Source organism: Pygocentrus nattereri, chromosome 12 (assembly GCF_015220715.1).
Source record: "Pygocentrus nattereri isolate fPygNat1 chromosome 12, fPygNat1.pri, whole genome shotgun sequence".
Lineage (NCBI taxonomy): Eukaryota > Metazoa > Chordata > Actinopteri > Characiformes > Serrasalmidae > Pygocentrus > Pygocentrus nattereri.
The window spans coordinates 23,870,064-23,891,231 of NC_051222.1; the positions used below are offsets into that span (position 1 = coordinate 23,870,064).

The window sequence follows — 21,168 nt, forward strand, 5'->3', positions numbered from 1 at the left end:
TAATGGGGTTTCCCAATGACGTCAAACATTTCAAGACTGAAAGCCTTATGTCTATTCAACAATAATACATACAGTGCACATTGAAACGCCATAAGCTAGACGTTAGAGGGGGTTTCGAAATATGTTGTCCAATATTTCAGTAAGTTTGGACACGTGTGGGAATATCAAGGAGCTATCATATAAATATTGTAGCACTGTGGGCGAGGTGGGGGGAGTGGAGGGTGGTACTCCACAGAGGCTTAGACAGCCCAAGAGTTAGACGTTCGTGTCCATATAGCACCAAAAGGGCTCTGCTATTGTTATAAACGTGGCATCGTATAGAATAGAATAGAATAGAATAGAATAGAAGAACCCTTTTTGGTGCTGTACAGAACCATTTTCAAAAAGGTTCCGTATACAACACGTTCTCCATTTACATTTATGACATTTTTTCATCACAATTACGACAATTTTTTTTTTTACCTATGTAGGCGAAGGTAGTGTTAGGAGTCTTGCCCAAGGACTCTTATTGGCATAGTGTAGGGTTCTCCATCAGTCTAAAGCATGCAAATGGTTCTCTGAGTGTGCATGGTTCTATGTACTGTACGTCCACTGTCTTTACTAAAGAACCTATAGAAGAACGGTTATTAAAGAGTGTAGCGTAATTATCTATTAATAACAGTTAGCCTGAGCTTTAGTACCACGTTTCTGGTACTAGACTGGATAACTCAGTTCTACAGCTTTTTCAGTCTTTGGACGATCATCTACAGATCAGTTGATTATGCTGGATACATCTGAAGGTTTCTCCATAGTTCACAGCTTCTTACACACCAGCTGAAGCGTGTGAAGCGGTAGAGTTTTGTTATTTTGCTGGAAGCCGGAGACGCCGCGCTTTTGAACGCTGTTAGAAACGCGGCGCTTCCCTCGTGTGGCGAGCTTCATTTTAATGCAGGTAACCCGATGGTGATTGGACAGCCAACCGAATCGCCTGTCCAATCAGAATGTCGTGCGCGGAGCACGTGACACTCGGCTTCCCTGTTTTGAACTCGACGGCGTCGCTGAAGTTCAGTTGGTGAAGTTTGGCCCGAAGCTGCTCCGCCATTTCAGCAGAGCTCAAACCGACTGCTCCTCACTAACGCGAGGGTTCAAAGGTATAACACGCCACGTTAGGGCGTTAATGAAACGTACTTTAAGGCTATACAGTGAATTTAGGAGCGTTAAAATGGGGCATACACACACACACACACACAGTAAAGTAGTAAAGTACACATATACCAAAACCATCAATAATTCTGATTATATCGTGATATAAATGTTTAGCCATACTGCCCACTGGGCTTTACTGACTGATATGTCATTTCTCAGTTTCTCTGTTTCTGTTGCAGTATAAAATCTGTGTTTTATCGATGCAGATTAAACTACAGAACATCAGTATTGGCTATCGGCTGTATCTGTCTAGCTCTGGGTTATCAGAGACCGTGATATAAACCGCCCCTGTTACTATAGTTCCCATGGCACTAATACGTGTATAGCAAGGAAGAATGTTGACAAAGAATGAGGCTTTGATGAGGCTTGTCTTTTCTCCTTTTTTGACTCCCGTAGAATGAAATCTCCCTGGATCCTGCTCTTCCTCGGCTGGCTGCTCCCTGCGCCTTTGGCTCAGGGTGTTTCGAAGCCTAATTTCGTCCTGATAATGGTGGATGATTTGGGAATAGGAGACCTTGGGTGCTATGGAAACACAACTCTGAAGTAGGCTGCTTGGCGTCACTGTCAGCTTTCATTTCAGACCTTTTGCAACTGAGGCTTTTTCATACATGGTAGCTCAGCTGTACAAAGCATGATCTCTGTCTGGAACTCAAAGAGCAGCCTCAAAGGACAACCATCAGGCTCTCAAATCAGATCAACCGTGTGGTCAGAAGTTATAACCCTAGGCAGGAACGATGATCAAGGATGAAGTCTGCGGTTTAATCAAGTGCTTTTGCTTTGAGAGGTTTTCATATAGTACGTGTGAATTCTTGAATCTGAATCAAAAATCAATGTAAAATGAGAGCTCAGTTTTGACCGTGGGAACATTCTGACTGTATGCCCTCGTTGTTCAAAAAGAAATTAAATGGTTTTATATATTTCAACAAAAATAAAATGAATGGACAGTAGACTATGTTTGTATATGAAACGTACAGTATTCTCAGTCAGAATTGTTCACCGTTCTGGTGAGAAGATCCTTAACTTCAAAGAATTTAATATCTCTTAAAGTTACCTTACAGAAAGCAGTTACATGAAATGGTTAGAAATAGGCTGGTCCATGCCTGAGGCATTGTTTTACAACAGTGTTAAAATGCATTCATGGTAGAGAGGTACATGTAGGGTCTTCTGAGGCAAAATAGTCCCTGATTTTTTTTTTTGGTAATATATATTTACCAATATCAGCAGGACATGTAAAACTCAGAAGTTACATGAAGATTCACTGATTCTGATGGATTGTAAGTGAAATGGCTGTATTTACATTGTAGACATCATGATCTCTGGTTCCTCTCACCACCACTGTATAGGAATCTCAGCTGGTACATTAACAAATTTGAGGAATTCCACTTTAAGAAGGATTAGAATCAAAATTAAACAGTTAAAAAAAGCTGATAAAAATCTGTCCTTTTATGATCCATGCAGTTGTTGAGTGTTTTAGAAATACCAGTGATACATGTGATACAATAACAACATTTTAGCAGTTTCAACAATCATGTCAATTGCCCACCTTTCATCTGTAGTTTAGGTTTTTGTTGTAGTTTAAGAGAAAGAACGCCTTTCTTTACCCTAAGCTTCAAATTAAGAGAAATAAAACTGTAAAGGCCATGTGCTTTGCCTTAGTTTTAATTTGGTGTAAAAGGTTGTAATATAATTTATAATAATAAAGTTTCTGATGGAGATCCATTCTATCAGCAGTTGTGAAAAAAGGAGCATGAAGTCTAAAGATACAATGCTGAGAGCTTCCAGTAGCAAGAAGGAAGATTTGCAGTTAAAAGTGCATCGTCCAGCTTTCATAGTAGCTGGTCCTTGGTAGTAAGGCAGGGTCACTGGTGTCTGCATTGCAGGATACAAGAGGGAGTTACAAAGAAAGAGGAAAACGTTGTGTGGGTGCAGTGAAGATTGATAAATTGTACATTTGTGGATGCATATGTATTGGGTGATTATGCATTTGACACTGTTCTGTATGCATTAGATGGAAATGAGATGTAATGTAGCTCATATGATAAGGATTAATGTTTGAGATGGTACAGAGAAAATCACTGCATGAGATGCAGTTCTGAATTAAGTCTGATTTGATGTAATGCTGTGTTTTTTGTCTTTAATATTTGGTAAAGAAAGGAGATAAATGCTTAGGTATACCTGATTAGTCACAAAATCCTCCTTCAGAATCAAAATCTTTTATCTCCAGATGTGTACAGGGATAGGATGACATAAAAAGACATCCACTGAATGTGATATGAGATACTGAATGGCATACTGAAATTGAAATTGTTCAACTACAAGTGTTACATTTTGGTATTCAGTGTTTAAGGAATTTTTCCACCAGCCAGTGCAGCACAGCACAGAAAAGAACCAGTGATGGGCAATATGACTATTTATTGTTATTGTGATGAATTTTGCCACATTGACTACGTCCAAAACTGCATACAGTCATACAATACATACTACAATAATAAATGCATGTCTGGATGTAGGTATTACATCACAACATACTTTTCAGAGCATAAAATTGTTATTACTTGAACAGTGACCATCTGCATGCCTCATTAAGAAGAAAACATAATTAGATCTGATTAATTGCATTTAATCCATGCCTCAACTTGAACTGTGCAAATCAGAATAACTAAACATTTTCTTGTATATTCTTTGTATACTATTTTGCTGTATAATGACCTGCATGAACCTCTCCACTATGAATGATTTTGACATCTCACACACCAGGCACTGTATTCGTGGTCATTTCATCATTTCACTTCGTGAGGTAGCTTTTATTGGCATTTAACTCCTCAGCCGTCTGGTTCGCCATTGTTAACTATTCTGTTCTATTTGAGAATAGAGCTTTTATCAAGTCATATCAAACCGCTGAATGACTTTCTTTTACACATTAGTCACCTAATTGTGGCTTCACTGTTTACTCTGCATTTTTATGTGATGACAGCAATTTTGGTTAGTTTCTAAGTGATGACTCATGGTAATTGACCACTGCACTGTTTTGTAGCTCCAACCACAAATTCTGGCTTGGCATGCTTGATACCCCACTAAGAAGGGTAACAAAATTCAGCACTCAGATACAGGACCGTTCAGTTGGCAGTGAGAATGATGACAACATGCAGGATCACGGATTTGTGTCCACAAACACCCGAATGGTGGAAAAGCGGCAACATTTCTCAATAACATAATGAACTATGATTTAAATCAATACTAAATTATCACCCGCACCACAAATAATCATAAAAGCTGTGATGTGTGTTATGGACTGTTATATTATGAATATTATCACTGAATACAGTCGTACACAAGACAGTGATCATTCAGTTCAGAGTAGAAGACGCAGTTTCCCTTAATCTGCCTGACTGCAGCAGCTCTGCTGGTAGCTCTTGTAAGCACTGTATCTTGTGATTTTCACTGCAGGACGCCCCACATTGACATGCTGGCACGGGATGGGGTGAAGCTGACCCAGCACCTCGCTGCCTCCCCCCTCTGCACTCCCAGCAGGGCAGCCTTCCTCACGGGCAGATACCCCATACGGTCAGGTCAGCAGCCAGAAACTCTCAGAAATGCACTTTACTGAAAGGGTGTAATTTAGAATTTAGAGTCTGGGTAATAAGCAGAATGTTCATGTGGTGTTGAGAGTGTTGAGCTCGGTGATGCTGAAGAGACCAGAACATTGGAGCTCCCTCTGTCTTTCTATTATTGTAGCTTATCTGTTAGAAGACGGACTAGAGGTCATTTTTCCTGGACAGGGATTAAGCCTAGTTATGGGCTACATTTTCCTTTCACTGGGAAGCCAAACCTAGATATAGTAAATGTTGAAAAGATGTTTGACTGCCTTTTTTAATGACATCTAATTCTGTATAAATACATTTGTTTGACATTAAAGGGCCCATATGCTATATTTCTTCATACTGGGGTTGATTTATAAAATTTTATGTGCAAAAACAATTCTTTCATGAAAATTTTGCAGCCTCTTCTTTTTAATCCTTTGCATTTAACAGTTGTTTTGTTGCTGTGCCCCTTAAAATTGATATGTCAATGGCCTCTTTTCTGATTTGCTGCAGTGTATTGTGCCTTATTCAGAAAGCAGCTGGAACACCCCCAATGTCAGTGAGAATGGGCAAGGCTACACTTCTGTAATATGAATAGACAGATATGTGTAAATGTGTTGGGTTTTTTGTGACATCTCAAAAACAGTTGATTCCAAACAGGTTTATTTTCAAAATATAGACTGCGGTAGACTGTGATAGTAGTATTAACATACTATATCAAACTCTTCTTAAAAAGTAAAATTCAGTCTTCCATGATATGTTTCCTTTCCTTTATTTTTTTTCTGGCAAGCCTACTCTTGTAAAGCAGTCTTAGTATTAGCTGTTTAATTACTGTTGCCTGTCTTACTTGTCAGGCCAATAGCAGGAGCTCCGGATTGGGACTCATTCAGCTAATGCATTCAACTGTTAAATCATCTGGTTTGTTTGTGTCACTTCGTTACAGGAATGGCTGCGCATAGACATGTTGGGGTATATATCATCTCTGCAGCTTCTGGTGGGCTTCCTCAAGAGGAATTCACATTCGCCAGGATCCTCAAAGAGCAGGGCTACATGACTGCTCTAATTGGTATCGAGCATACCATACATCATACGAAACATTCATTTACAAAAGACATTTTAATGTGCCATATTCATTTGGTTTGGAACATTACAAATCATTTGATGTGTTCTTTTATTTAGCCTAAGGGTAGGCATTCAAGCTCAGAAAGTTGTAATGTTCATGTTTTTCTTCAGAGAGAATATTTGTAATAATAAGTAGACAGCAAGAACCATTTGTATCATGCAAATGATGTGCACATATTATTGTGCAAATGCATTCATTCAGGCATCATTGACTTTTTATTTTTCCTTAACTTCCATGAACTTGTCAGGTCCAGACTTCAGTTCCTTGCTGTAATAATGAATCATAATAATCTCTTAAAATGATAGCTTTCTAAACGGTCCTCATGTGGAGGTTTTGTAAAAACCTGTAAAGCCTTTTAAAAGTCTCTTCACATTTGCACATCTCGTTTCCGAAATGCTTCTTCAAAGAACCAAACCTTTCTTCAAAAGGTTCTTTAGGACACTGGTTCTCAAAGTGGAGTCTGTGACGAATGTCCTAAAGATCTGCAGTTTTATTATTTTTTAAAAGGCAAGACCACAGCAGTGATCACGTTTCCTGCATTGCACGTGCCAAACTGAGGTAGCCTACTATCACTCGCATTTAAGCTTTGTCAAAGCCAGTATAAACTTCAACCAACAGATATGAGACATGCCACAGTGTCCACTAGGCTGCTTAATCTTTAATGCATAATGCCTGTTGAACTGGTTATTTAAAGTAGATAGGAAGCATAGACAATTTTTAAAGCTGCCACGTAGTTAAGAGTCTAACTCGGTAATCAAGGATAATCGAAACCTTTATTGAAGATATCAAAATCAGACAGAGTTCCCTGATTGCAAAAAAGTTGCAAACCCATATTTTAGAGAACCAAATGTAGTCATTCTTTGCCATCACTTTTTGGAACCTTTATTTTCAAGTGTTGAATAATTAATAGCAGATACTAGATAATACACTTTAGATAAAAAGCCTTTTAAGGTTTAAGTGTTTTTTGCCTTTGTTTAAACACTTTCTAATTTCCCTACAGGCAAATGGCACTTGGGCCTGAACTGTGAACATAGCAGTGACCACTGCCACCACCCGAAAGCACACGGCTTCGACCACTTTTATGGAATCCCCTTGACTAACCTGCGGGACTGCCAGCCAGGCCACGGCTCTGTTTTTTATAACGTCCATGCCCACATCCCCTACGGCACACTGGTTGCTACCTTGGCCACCTTTTTCTTCCTCCATGCTACTGGAGTTATAGCCGTATCCCGAAGGCTAGCGCTGGGCCTGGTGGCATTATTGATCGTGGCATTGGCTTTGTTTGGCTTGTTTGTCCTCACCTTCCCCAACTTTAACTGCTTCCTGATGAGAGGGGAGGAGGTTGTGGAGCAGCCATATGTGTCAGAAAATCTAACGCAGAGGATGACCAGTGAAGCAGTCGAGTTTCTGGAGAGGTCTGAGTGCTAATTTTTTACTAACTCAATGCAAAACTTATTGAAAATAGGGATGTCCCGATTTGATTGGCTTATTAAGTCAAATCTTAATGGATTACTATCTGATATATTAAGCTCAAATTGTAAAGCTTTTTTTAACACATTGTGCTCTAGGTAGAGAACTGTCAGAGAGGTGGCATGGACCGTTTCCATAATGTGCAACAGTGTGGCACATTCTTAAATATTAACAAATGGTGTGAATGTTTGTGATTGGGAACTGTTTTAAAGTAGAAGATAAAACCTGGTAATGTCTTCACTACCAGTTAAGCTATCTGGTCTTGGTGAAAAATATGAGTGCATGCACAGTTATTGGATGATAAGAAAAATGCTTATTGCGAAATTTGTGGTAAGTGGTTGCTATACCAAGGAGGCAGAACCAAGTTGATGAGTCACCTCGGATATATAAGTAAAGTGACACTTATCCTCTATGTACTGCTCAGTTGATTTTACTATGATCAAGTCTCTGCTAATTGTGAGAGCATTTGATGGTTCTTGATGCTAAAACCAGGGAACTTAGCGTCTTGAAACTGGTTGTTGTGGTGAGGTCTTGCAGCAGATGAGGAGGGGGACAATGCTGCCGTGGCATCAGGGTGAATTTCACTCTAGTCAGTGACCTTTTAAACTGCAGACTGAGAGCCGCATGCAGCAGAGTTGAAGTGACCAGTTTCCCACTGCCTTGCAGTGAACAGGCTGCACCAGCTTAGCAGGGTACCTGCTGATCTGCTTCTAGGGTGGTCTCTCTTGTGTTCAGAAGAGCCTCTAGCTCCATGATCCTCTGCCCCACTCTCTTTAGCTCAATTATGAATGATCTGAACTTGGACTGCATGTCGCCCTCACTAGCCAAATAAACTGTGATAGAATTATTGTTTTATTACTCGCTAATTTGTTACACCTGTAGCATATGTTTTTTTTTCAAGGATTCTATCATGGCAACATAAGCACAAAGGCAGTATGCATGCATCTGTTTTATCCATGGAAATACTAATATCAGATCAGATTTGGCATCGATGGGTACTCCATATTAAAGTGCTAAGATCAGATTTGGGGCAAAAACATTTCATTGGGACATCCCTGCTTAAATATAATATACAACCCCAATTCCAAAAAAGTTGGGATGCTGTGCTGGAAATCTCATAGACCCATATTTTATTCACAGTAGAACATAAAACACATATCAGATGTTGAAAGTGAGACAGTTTAACATTTCATGAAAAATATCAACTCATTTAGAACTTGATGGCAGCAGTGCACAGATGGGCAGAGGTTCACCAATTGCGAAAAACTGCATCTAAAAATTGTGGAACAGTTTCCGAAAAATGGTACTCAATGTGTGAAGACTTTGGATTTCCCACCATTACATAATATCAGAGAGGATTCAGAGAATCTGGAGAAATCCCTGTACGCAAGGGACAAGGCTGATGGTCAGTATTGGATGCTCGTGATCTTCGGGCCCTCAGGTGGCACTGCATTGAAAACGGGCATGATTCTGTACTGGAAATCATTACATGGGCTCAGAAACACTTCCAGAAATCATTGTCTGTGAACACAGTTAACTTGCACAATTGCAAGTTAAAGCTGTATCATACAAAGAAGAAACCATATATATATACAGCGTCCAGAAATGCTGCCAACCTTTCTGGGCCTGAGGTCATTTAAGATGGACTTCATAAGTGTTCTGTGGTCCAATGAATCAAAATGTGAAATTGTTTTTTGGATATAATGGGTACGCATCCTCCAGGCTAAAGACCTCCCAGCTTGTTATTAGCACACATTTCAAAAGCCTGAATCCGTGATGGTACAGGGGAGCATAAGTGCTTATGGCATGGATGTCATTTATATCTGTGATGGCACCATTAATGCTGAATGAAATATACAGGTTTTGGCAACATATGCTGCCATCCAGACAGCGTCTCTTCCAGCAAAGGCCTTGCACGTTTCAGCAAGACAATGACAAGCCACATTCTGCATTCTTCACAACAGTGTGGCTTCACTTAAGAAGAGTCTGGGTGCTGAACTGACCTGTCTGCAGTCCAGACCTTTCACCAATAGAAAACGTTTGGCTCATCATGAAACGAAAAATCCGGCCAAGACGACTCTGGACTGTTGAGCAGAAGACTGAGTAGAGTCCTACATCAGACAAGAAAGGGACAGCATTCCTCTCTCAAAACTCCAGCAAATGGTCTCTTCACTTCCCAGATATTTACAGTGTCCCAACTTTTTTGAGATTTCTTTCTGCCGTCAAGTTCTAAATGACTTAATGAAATGGTAAAATGTCTCACTTTCAACATCTGATATGTGTTTTGTGTTCTATGGTGAATAAAATATGGGTCTATGGGATTTGCAAATCATTGCATTCTTTTTTGTCCCACAGTGTCCCAATTTCTTGGGAATTGGGGTTGTACAAGTCAAACCATTTGTCACTTTAAATGCTTGCATATTTAATATATTCTGGATAGAATACATTATTATTTACTTTGATAGATTAGGAAGAATGTAATTTTTTATGTATAGTGATGGGTAGCTGTTAGTTGTTTGCCGTTTCTTATCTGTTTGCTTTGCTGGCAGGGATGTTTGCCATAAGGTGTGTGCTGTAGGTAAGATAGCCGACAAAGGCTTATTACTACTATGAAAACAGTAGAAAATTTTCTGAAAAGAACATGTCAGCAGTGATGATACAATGCTGTGTAACTTCAACGGAAAGATTCCTACAGTTGAATCTTTCATTTTAATTTTAAAACTTTTTTTTTTTCCGTCAGGAACTCAGACAGACCCTTCTTGCTCTTCTTCTCTTTCCTCCAAGTCCACACGGCTCTCTTCGCCTCTCCACGCTTCCGTGGCAAAAGCCTCTTCGGTCTCTATGGCGACACAGTCATGGAAGTGGACTGGACTGTAGGTACTGATTGTGGACATTACACATCAAAACTTTTGATGGAAAATGTCAGAAGACTTTTGTTCTGTGTGCGAAGTGGAGGAACCAGCACTATTCTTTGTTTGCAGTAAAAGCGTTATGAGCAAATGGGCATTCATTATGAAGGTCACCGTGACAACGGCAGCAGCATAATAGTCTTCGCTTTATATAACAGATAAATCTTGTAGTCTTATATGAGCATGTGGTGCATTCACAGACCATAATGATAGAAATGATTTAAATAATGGAGCATGTTAGTTGAATTCCAAGTGGTTACCACAGCAGCAAGCTGGCTGCCAAAGGAAGGTCTCCATAGAGCTAGATCCATGCTGGATTCGTCCAAGACCCAATCAGTTTCTTAACTGCGTTGTGTGGGAAGTACAAAAAATTTTGTTTTCATTACAAACAGTTCTGGAACACTATCCTTCTCACACTTCCACCCAGGTCATAGTACATGTCTAAATTAATATGTAATTTCTAAATTATTTCCTTTATTCTGGCCCAGTGACAGTAGTAGTAATTCTGGCTTTGTTCAGAAGCTTGCAGACTCTGTTTTACCTCAGATTTTCAGTCTGCTCTGCTGTTTCAAAACCATTTTGCACACAATCATTGCCAATGAACAAAGGAAAAATTGGTAATACTTTACTTCAAGCCTGCTACATAACGTTGTTCAGTAATATAACAGTGTTATGTTACCATTACTGTTAATTCTCATGACAGATGCTGTAATGGTTGATGGCATGAAAACTAACTAGAACCATTAAGCTGAGAAAAAAATTAGCATGTGACATGAACAAAATCTGTCATGACAACTCATAACAGCATATAACATGTTCCATAATATGTTTATGGCATGTTATGTAGTTAAATCTTTTTGAGGTTAATCAAATGGGTTCTTCAAGGATTCTTTAGTAGAGGCAATGGCACAAATCATTCATTTGAATGCATAAATTGGTCTTTCTGTGGTCCAGTGGTTCTTCTCTATGAAGGAAAACAAGTTGTGTATAGTTAAAGAACCCCTCTGTATAGAACCAAAAAGTGTTCAACTAAAAGAACCCTTGCTAAGAGTGTATGTTAATGAGGTGGACTATGTTGTAGCTCAGCAAAACACAGGAGGTTTTAAAATAACAAAAATGCATTTCCCAGCAACCTACGTCCGAGCTCAGTGTGATCAAACACGCATTTGAAATTGATAACACATGCTGACTGTGGGTAGTTTGACATAGCTGGGCTACATTTACTTGTTAATTTGAACATTCTGGAATAGAATAAATGTTCTGTTTTTGCTGCCTTAGGTCAAATAATCAAGACATTGGAACGCCTGAAACTGAAAGAGAAGACACTGGTTTACCTGACCTCAGACCAGGGTCCACACTTAGAGGAGATATCAGTCCATGGGGAGGTGCACAGAGGCCACAGTGGCATCTATAAAGGTAAGTATGTCTGAGGCAAGTAAGCAGTGAATAGAACATGTATATATAAAAACGTGTGTAATACACTCTCCAAATATTTAGAATGAGTTGTCATAGTAATACTTTTGTGTTACATTATATTGCCAGATGTATTCACTCACCCATCCAAATCATTGAATTCAAGTGTTCCACAGTGTAGCCACAAGTGTATAAAACCAATACCAGACTGCTTCTACAAACATTAGTGAAAGAATGGGTCGCTCTCAGGAGCTCGGTGAATTCCAGCATGGTACTGTGATAGGATGCCACCTGTGCAACAAGTTCAGTCGTGAAATTTCCTCACTACTAAATATTCCACAGTCAACTGTCAGTGGTATTATAACAAAGTGGAAGCGATTGGGAACGACAGCAACTCAGCCACAAAGTGATAAAATGACAGAGCGGGGTCAGCAGATGCTGAGGCGCATAGTGCACAGACGTTGCCAACTTTCTGCAGAGCTACAGACCTCCAAACCTCATGTGGCCTTCAGATTAGCTCAAGAACAGCGTAAAGAGCTTCATGGAATGGGTTTCCATGAACGAGCAGCTGCATCCAAGCCTTACATCACCAAGCGCATTGCAAAGCATCAAATGCAGTGGTGTAAAGTGCCACCACTGGACTCTACAGCAGTGGAGACGTGTTCTCTGGAGTGACGAATCACGCTTCTCTGTAAGAGAACACCAGATAGAACACCTTTGGGATGAATTAGAGTGGAGACCTTCTCGTCCAACATCAGTGTCTGACCTCACAAATGCGCTTCTGGAAGAATAGTCAAAAATTCCTATAAAAACACTCCTAAACCTTGTGGCAAGCCTTTCCAGAAGAGTTGAAGCTGTTGTAGCTGCAAAGGGTGGGCCGACATCATATTAAACCCTATGGGCTAAGAATAGGATCTCACTCAATTTCATATGCATGTGAAGGCAGATGAGCAAATACTTTTGGCAATATAGTGTGTGTTAACATTTATTTTAGTTTTTTTTTTATATTTCAAGAATTTTAAGAACAAAAATAATATAAATAAATAAATAATCTGAAAATGTACTATTTACAGTCATTTGTATTGTGTAGTTATATAGCTTCATCATTCACTTATTTTTAACTTCACGTCATTTATTTTGTTCCTAAGTTTTCAGGGCCAGAGTAGAAAGATGTGTTTTTGTTTTTACATATCCTAATTTTTGTAATCACCAAGCTGAAAAAGATGGGAAAATGCAAGCGCTCTCTCTCTTTCTGTGTGCATGTGGGAGGGGATGTGTTCCATGTTTAATTAAATATTTTGCTTGAAATGCCAAGTGTCCTATAAGAGTGTTCGTGAGTTCTTGAAATGAATATTTTAATAAATATCAAAGTTTGAAAATGCCCTTTTCATGTAATTAGCTCCAAATGCTAACTGTGTTTCTTCTTTTTTTGAGTAGCAGGGAAGTCAACCAACTGGGAAGGAGGCATTCGAGTCCCGGGCATCTTCCACTGGCCTGGGCAACTACCTGCAGGAAAGGTTATTGACGAACCCACCAGTAACATGGACGTCTTCCCTAGTGTGGTGAATTTAGCAGGAGCTAGTATTCCCAATGACAGGTGAGCCTCCGCCACCCAGCAGCTCAGTTGTCATCTGTCACTCAGAATGACAGCTTGTACAAATCTGGGTCACTGTGGTATATCATATTCTCTGTGGTGTTTGACTCATTTGATTCTGAAAAACAGAATTTAAGCAAGTGCCACGTGGTATTGATAAAATTCAATATCACAGTGTTTTCCTTTACAGTAATATGTATCACAGTAGCCCAGTATCAGATGATGTTCAGTGTACCATTAAGAAAGTCAGTGACCTCATGCTCACTGAGTTACTGATACTCTATGGCTTGTTTTGATTGGACTGGACTGTTTCCTTCCATTCTTTACGATTACACCAAAGGAAACCTTATATAGTACTGAACACATTAAACAGAAAGCATTTCCTTGTTTCTAGAAAACAAACTTACTCTGTAATTAGATTTAATACCATACTGTGAAAAAGACTAAATTTCCTGTCAAAATGACCATTAAGTAAAATATTTTTCAGTGTCAGGCCAAAAGCAGAAATCAGGAGCTTCACCAGAAGCCTTAACAGTCTTAGAAGTTGGTTGCAGTTTTTGTTTCTCACGATCCAACTAATCCCAAACACATTCCTTTGCTGAGTAAGGGCTTCTTGCCAGCTACACATCCTTTCCCGTTATTTTCTCACAGTGGAAGGATGGACAGAAACACCTGTGGAATTATTCAGATCTGAAGTCAGAGTGAAGCTTTATTTTTTTCCTCTCTCTCAAAAATGAAAGCTTTACGTACTGTTTATCTGTTAGGGTGGTCTACCAGGTCTTGTTAGGACCCATTTTCTCCATAACTTTAGTCATGTTTTGAAGTCCTGCCTTAATTTTTTTCCCCCACTTATTTTCCCCTTGACCCTCCCCTTCCTAATGCAATCTAATCTCATGTTGGAGGCTTCTCTGTAATTTTCTGTTAAATATGTTTCCTGCTGCACATCTTGTGCTTAACAGCTGTTTTGGCTGGAGTTTGAATAAATGAAAGGGTGGCCTTTCTGCCGTACTGTGTATTAGCTATCCTTTTTGAAGCAGCCAGCAAATTACATTCACTGCAGTTATGTTTTAGTTACCTATGTGTATCACAAAAATGAACATACAGGGCTGTTTTAAGCCATTGATGAAAATCTCGCTGCGACTGGAGCATTATTTTTACTTGCCTAATAAAATAACCTTATTTTACCTGATTGAATTTGATATTTTGGTATTATTCAAAATATTTTTTAATATACGTTACTATTCAGTGCAATATAGGCAATGAAAACAGTAAAACAAGCATTTTTCTTAGTATCTTTGCTTACTTGTTTGGATTTTTCTGTTTTAAAAAAATCCAAACAATTTATTTGGGCAAAAAAAGCCCTGCATCATTGAGTATTATTGTAATATCTTATAATCCACTCTTACGTTACAAAATATATCCAGCTGTATTGGCAGCTGCATTTTTACAGCCTTAAAGAGTAGCAACCGCAAATCTGTAGTCAGAGTGCTGCATTAAAGTTTTGCTAGGTCTAAAAAGTAAACTCTGGTAACTGAGGAGGCTGGTAAAGTGAGGAGGAGGTCATGGTTCAGGAGTCAGATGCTTTGATCTTTAGTACAGAGTGCTTGTATACAGTACAATATAGAATTCCAGCACCCACACTGCTGGAAATACCCAATATCTCTCTCTCCCTCTCCCTCTCTCCCTGTTTTAGGCAGATCGATGGCCGTGACCTCATGCCTTTGCTGCAGGGTGGCGTGGAGCGTTCTGAACACGAGTTCCTCTTCCATTACTGCAATGCCCATCTGAATGCTGTGAGATGGCACCCTGCTAATAGTGAGCCTCACAATGCGTGCACATATAATCAGTTTTCTTAAGAATTAAGTGATTATTACAAAATGGGATTTTTTTAATATTTGTCTATTTATTCTTTAATATCTTCTTTGAATTATGCATTTATGTTTATGTATTTAAAACAACACTTATGCCTCCTTAGTTGTACTTGTCCATGCTCAGTTGTTCTTTGTGACTTAACAAATGTAGTCTCAAATACAACAATCAACAGATTTGCCTATTATTTGCTCACTGTTTGTTTATTAATTTGTATATTTTTTTTACTTGAGAAAAAGCCATGGCCTTCTTTACTAATGTTAAAGGAATAGTCCAGCAATTTTAACCTAATTTCTATCTACCAACATTTGTAGCATACAGTAAATTATCACAGACAATTTTCTTGTACTTCGGACAGAGGAACTGTTATGTCAGAAGTCAGTAGGCTGGTGCGTCACATTATTTAAGAATTTTAATGCAAGATAGAAGCTGCAGCAGAGTTTTGTTATTGAAATCCCCAAAACACCACAGTAAAGAGGCTGTTCATCATGTTTTCAAGAAGAATTAAAATATATTACAGTTAGGAGTAATACTGTAATAATGGTGCAAAAATGACTTACTTTAACAGTTAAACAGGAATTCTACCATTTTTTTTTCTACATTTCTGCATAATTAAATCTGAGCTATGGTGGTTTGATGTGATTTCTTTACAGTGCTGGTGATACCCAGGGGTCATCATGTCAACAACACACATATTGTCATGTTTGCTATCCAAAATGACTACTACATGAGTTTTTTATGCGTAGTATAGCTAATGGACAAAATAGTAATGAACCTCTAAAAGCACGATTCACTCAATCATGAGTTAATTAACAAAAATACATGTTAGTCCAAAAGCTTAACCCAAAACTTTTGTTAAAAAATTAAATGTCAGAATATTCATAACCATTTCAAGTTACAGTTGAGGTGCCTTCTAAAGGCATGAAATGCTTCTGGCGACTGGTTCCTATCACTGAACAATTCTGACTCTGCAAGTTACTCCACTCTGAATGACTTTGCCTTTGCTTGCATGGTAATGACTGCATTATGCAGAAATTTTGAAAAAAGTGCAATTCCTGACTTCCTGATGTTTGTGTTTTTAGGTAGAACAATGACCGAGACATTTTAGTCTGAAATCGGCTGCTTCTGTTCCCATTTCTACCAGGTACCTCTGTCTGGAAAGCCTTTTTCTTCACTCCAGACTTTTACCCCAAAAATGGAACAGCCTGCTTTCACACGCACGCCTGCTTCTGCACTGAAGGCTACGTCACCCATCACGACCCTCCGCTGCTTTACGATCTCTCCAGGGACCTGTCCGAAAGCACACCACTGACCCCGACAACTGAGCCTAACTTCACCTCCATTGTGGAGGTGATGGTGGAGGCAGCGAGGGTCCACAGCCAGGGCATAAAGCCTGTGGTGGATCAGCTCTCAGTTGGCCATTTGCTGTGGAAGCCCTGGCTCCAGCCATGCTGCTCCTCTCTCAGCCAGCTGTGCAGGTGTGAACAAGACCACCAGAAAGGGTCTCTGAACACAGAGGTGGAAATACATAGCAACTAAAAGGAAGGTTTGTAAAGATGCCTAATTTCTTCAGTTGCACCAGCATCAGGGGGAACTTATAAAAGCTCATGTCAAGAGGGACAGTTTGTGCTAAGGTTTGTAGTAAGGAATGTAAGGTAATTGGAAAGTTATTTGCAAAATCCTGTACAGAGCAACAAAACATTTAATCACACTTCACTGAATGAACTAAATGTTTTTAAATAAGAAGCCCCTGAAGGGTGGTCTTTGGCGTGTTCTGTGCTTTGGCAAGCAACTGCTTAGTGGCTTTAAATGGTGTCACACTTTTTCTATGTTCTCGATGGTGCTTCTTGTTAAATAATGAAATATAGTTTTGTATTAAAAACAGTGTATATTGTTTTTCTTTGTCCAACCAAGACTTTTAAAAGGCCCATATAATGAAAAACTAAATAAAAACTAAACTGGTAAAGTTTCAAAACACCCTTCACTCACAGACCACATATGAAAATTAAGCATCCAAAAACACCATGCTGCACTTTCAATTGCTGATTTTATCAGATCGATGGGCAAGAAAATAAAACACTGGATGGCTGAATCTGGATGGCTGAATCAGAGATCCTTCTTAATGATTTCGTGTAACATTGGTAGTTTACTTTTTTGTCAGTTTCCCAAGAAATTGCAAAAAAACAAATGTGACTTTCTTAAAGCTAACATTTCTGTTATCACCTGCATTAACTAGCCTGCTGATACTAACAGCTGTTTAAACGTTTGCTTGTGCCGCTGTTTTTTCTTTGTAAAGCCGCTGCTAATGTAATTTACATAGCTAGATTCATTTCTCCTCTCTCAAGGCCCCCTCATTTTACACAGAGCTCAGATTACTTTGGGATCCAGTTGATGAAAACTATTACAGAACAGGAGACTGAGATTTGCTCCTCGATTAATGTGCAGTGTTTCTAGAATAGGATGAGTGAGACATCAAGTCCTACCGTGAGAAATATATAGTAAAGAACCACAGATGGATATCATTACTGTCAAAAGAAAAACAAGTATCTCCAAAATGGTCATTTTACAGGAGAAGAGAAGATAGCAAAAACACTCTTACCTTTCAATGTAAGTTCATGTAAAGTGATTTTAGAGCATTTCTATTGGTCCATTCATCATGAAATTTTCACACTATGTAAAGGACAGCTAATGTTTTGAAATCATGCACATTCAGTAAAAATCGTCAAAAATGGAAATTCTTTGGTCAGCCACAATATGTGAAAAAAGATGTAAAGATAATGTAGGTATAGAAATGAAAGAACAGCAATGACCGCTGAAAACAAATTCAAAGATGCAAAAATGCTGCAAATTAGTCAATTACAGGGTGACTTTATAGCAAAAATGTTATTATTAAAAACGTTAATATTAAATGTATTAAAGAAACATAAGCTGCCAATTTGCTAATGTAGAGCTGTAATTGAATGTGTCACATGCAGATTTGCTTTGTATAACCATCACTTCACAGCACAGTTTACTGTGTAAAGCCAGCCTATACGTTAAAGAGACTTTAAATAATGGCCACATAAAAATGAATTCTCTTGAATGACTCTTTATGGTATACAAAACCACAGAAACTTCATAAGTGGACCTCAGGGAAAACAGTAAAATACAAGAAAAATGTGGAACATGGGCTTACAGAAGTTCTTTGTTCTTATGTACAGAAAACCTCCAACTTGTTGCTCTCACCCTTGGTGGAATCAGGCTGATTTCAGATTACAACCACGGCTACAGTGATGATGCAAAGGCAGTGAAAATCACTTCTGAATGACAGGCAGCTTTCTGTCACTCCAGCAGCAATGCAGTACGAAGATTGTTCGTCCCACTTTAGCTGATGTTTCCTCATCTTATAAAATAATTTGCCTGTCAGTGTTGGTTGTCACAGTTGCTAATTTTACTTGTTGTTTTGAAGAAATCCATTATCGTTTTATGGTGCTTCATTCTTTTGTTTCATAGCAGTCACTCCCTGATGCCTGTGCTGGTATCAAGACGACACGCACAGTGCATTTAATTTGCACGCACAATCCTGTGATAGTTTGTCAGTGCTTGCAGAAAGCAGCCTGATTGGTTCAGTTCTAATCGGCACAGAATTAAAGCAATCAATCAACAAGAAGCACAGGTTAATTAAAGTTTCTTTTTATTGCAGTGATTGTGACTCAGGTAGACTCAGTAGGACTGTAAGTTATGTGAAGCTGTGTCTCTCGTTTTATGTGACTGAATGGATAGGATAAAAAATTCATACCAGCAATATAGTGTGATGCCTCTGGATGAAAGACTACTCCAACTTTCTTCATCCTAATCTCTCTTTCTTCTCAAAAGCACAAGATCGATTACCATGGACAGTACTTATGTAGCAAAACAGAAGAAAACGCATTTAACCAAAATACACATTGGAGAGAGAGAGAGCTTCTAGATCTAGAATAAGGTTTATTATTAAGTGCCATCATGATAGGTGTGGCTCCTGGCAAGAATATGGGCAGTGTTTCTCTACAGTATCCTGTCTTCTGTTTGGGTCTTTAGACCCTACTTTTTCCTCCTTAACCTTCAACTCTTAGAATCGAAAAGGTCTTTTCCATTGAATAGGTTCTTCTGAGAACACGTCCAAAATAAAATTCAGTTTGGTTATCTGCGCTTTTAGTAAGAGACTCCACTTGTTCAATGACGCATTCATTTGTTTTCTTTGCCATCCAAGGTCCTTTCAGAATATTTTTCTTGTCTCTTCACTGTGTTGAATCATCTACATATTGAAAGTTATTGATGATTCTTCCGCCAATCCTGAATCCTCAATTGTCTTTCTCCAGTCCTGTTTCTGTCATTTGTTGTGCATAAAGGCTGAACGGGTATGCTAGCCTTGTCTAACTCCTTTGCCAATGTAGAAATAGTCATGTTCCTCAGTGTATAGAAATTGGGACCAAGTCTTCTCTGGAGATCTACTTTCCTGCAGAGTTTATCTCCAGCCTTCACCTATCATGCTGTTTCCCCCCATACCTAACACTAAATCATCTGATCAGCCAGTCAAGGACTTGTGAAGAAGCTAATTTGCTGGAGCAGGTGTGGCAGATTGTGGTTGGACCTAGCTTCTGCAGGAAGGTGGATCCTCCAGGACTAAGGTCGGTGTAGAAATTCCATTCCAGATTACAATAATGAGATGCTCTGGTATTCCCATTTTCCTGTAGACTAACTATTTAGGATTTAACTAACTATTAAGGTTTAGCCAAGACTAAAAAGAATATTGACACTTCAACTTGGTCCGTGACCAGGCTTAACCTATGTCTAGGAAGCAGGCCTGTAAAGTTAATGAAGCAATTTTAGCAGGTAGGATTGTTAGTGTAGTACTAAATGTCAGCATTAAAGCAGGCCTGATCCCTATGACTAAACCATATTGCTAACATCAGCAAATTAATCTCTCAAAAACTTTATAAACATTGGAAATGATGTGACTCAACAGATAGTGAGTTATTCTGCTTAATGTCTCACTAGTTTTATTTTGCGCTATTTATCACGATGTGCATTTTAAGCTAAGTGCTGTGTGTAAAGATGTGCTAATGACGATGCTTCCGATGCCATAATCACCATGTAGGCTAAGAGAACTGAAGGAGAACTACAAAGGATGAACTTCATTTTAAACAGCTTGCTGCATAATATTAAAGATTTTGTACATACGTTGGTTTATATTAATTATTAATATGTACTTTATTAGTAATAATACATTAATATTGAAAATTCCTCACTGTCTCTGCTGTCTGAGTAAAAGTCTGAGCATTTTCTGTGCAGTGTAATTGTCCCAGCGGTTCAGATGAGTTCGAAAATTCTAAAAACATAATACTTCGTGTTTTCCCACAGACATCTGTAGCTGAATTCCAGAGCTCTCCACTATAACCTTGGAACTCACTCTTTTCCTAAAGTTTCTCCAGCAGGGGGGGTGGGGGGTGTGGAAGGCCACACAAATCTCCATGAACCCACACAAGCAGGAGCTCACTAATCCAAGTGTTTATATGTTTAAAACTGTTGATACCCAATCTACCTCCCTGCAGATACACACCCCTGTCACACAAGTACAATGCATTAGGTACCCTTGTATGCCTGTCTTTACGACATTGCACTATATTGCCAGATTTTTTTATGTTAGCTCACTATAACCAATGTTTAATGCTGAAACCAGCATATAAGAAGCCTTATTCTCTATCCTAGTTTAGTACTCATTATACGGTGGGTGAAATCATTCAGGTTAGAGCACATTTGTCCTCATGCTAAGCCAAAAGGATAGTAACATTGAATAGGTTTTGGCTTAGCATGAGAACAAATGTGCTCTAACCTGAATGATGCATGAGAACATGCCTATGGGTGAATCTCATTGCTCTCTACTCCCTATATAATGTGCCTGCATAGATTATAAAACTACAGCGTCTACACCCAAATAATGTGCTAAACATTGTGCAGCTTTGACTGAATATAGTGTATATGGCTTTCATTTTGACATATAATGCA

At 38.9% G+C, this 21,168-nt stretch overlaps 1 protein-coding gene across 1 annotated transcript; it reads left to right on the plus strand.

Annotated features, from left to right (window-relative positions):
* Positions 1 to 1,041: 1,041 nt before the first annotated feature.
* sts (steroid sulfatase (microsomal), isozyme S) lies at positions 1,042 to 17,040 on the plus strand. Its single transcript, XM_017699118.1, has 10 exons — positions 1,042 to 1,130; positions 1,582 to 1,728; positions 4,633 to 4,754; positions 5,710 to 5,832; positions 6,890 to 7,304; positions 10,100 to 10,236; positions 11,547 to 11,684; positions 13,119 to 13,278; positions 14,969 to 15,090; positions 16,289 to 17,040. Exons 2-10 carry the CDS (start codon positions 1,583 to 1,585, stop codon positions 16,681 to 16,683), a joined length of 1,758 nt encoding a protein of 585 aa, XP_017554607.1. The 5' UTR covers positions 1,042 to 1,130; position 1,582; the 3' UTR covers positions 16,684 to 17,040.
* Positions 17,041 to 21,168: the final 4,128 nt, after the last annotated feature.

Excerpts from the sequence above, each read along its gene's own strand:
- sts (XM_017699118.1), top strand. The coding sequence starts at position 1,583 with ATGAAATCTCCCTGGATCCTGCTCTTCCTCGGCTGGCTGCTCCCTGCG. Across the intron at positions 5,833-6,889 it reads CTACATGACTGCTCTAATTG|GCAAATGGCACTTGGGCCTG; the intron begins GTATCGAGCATA and ends ATTTCCCTACAG. Across the intron at positions 7,305-10,099 it reads GCAGTCGAGTTTCTGGAGAG|GAACTCAGACAGACCCTTCT; the intron begins GTCTGAGTGCTA and ends TTTTTCCGTCAG.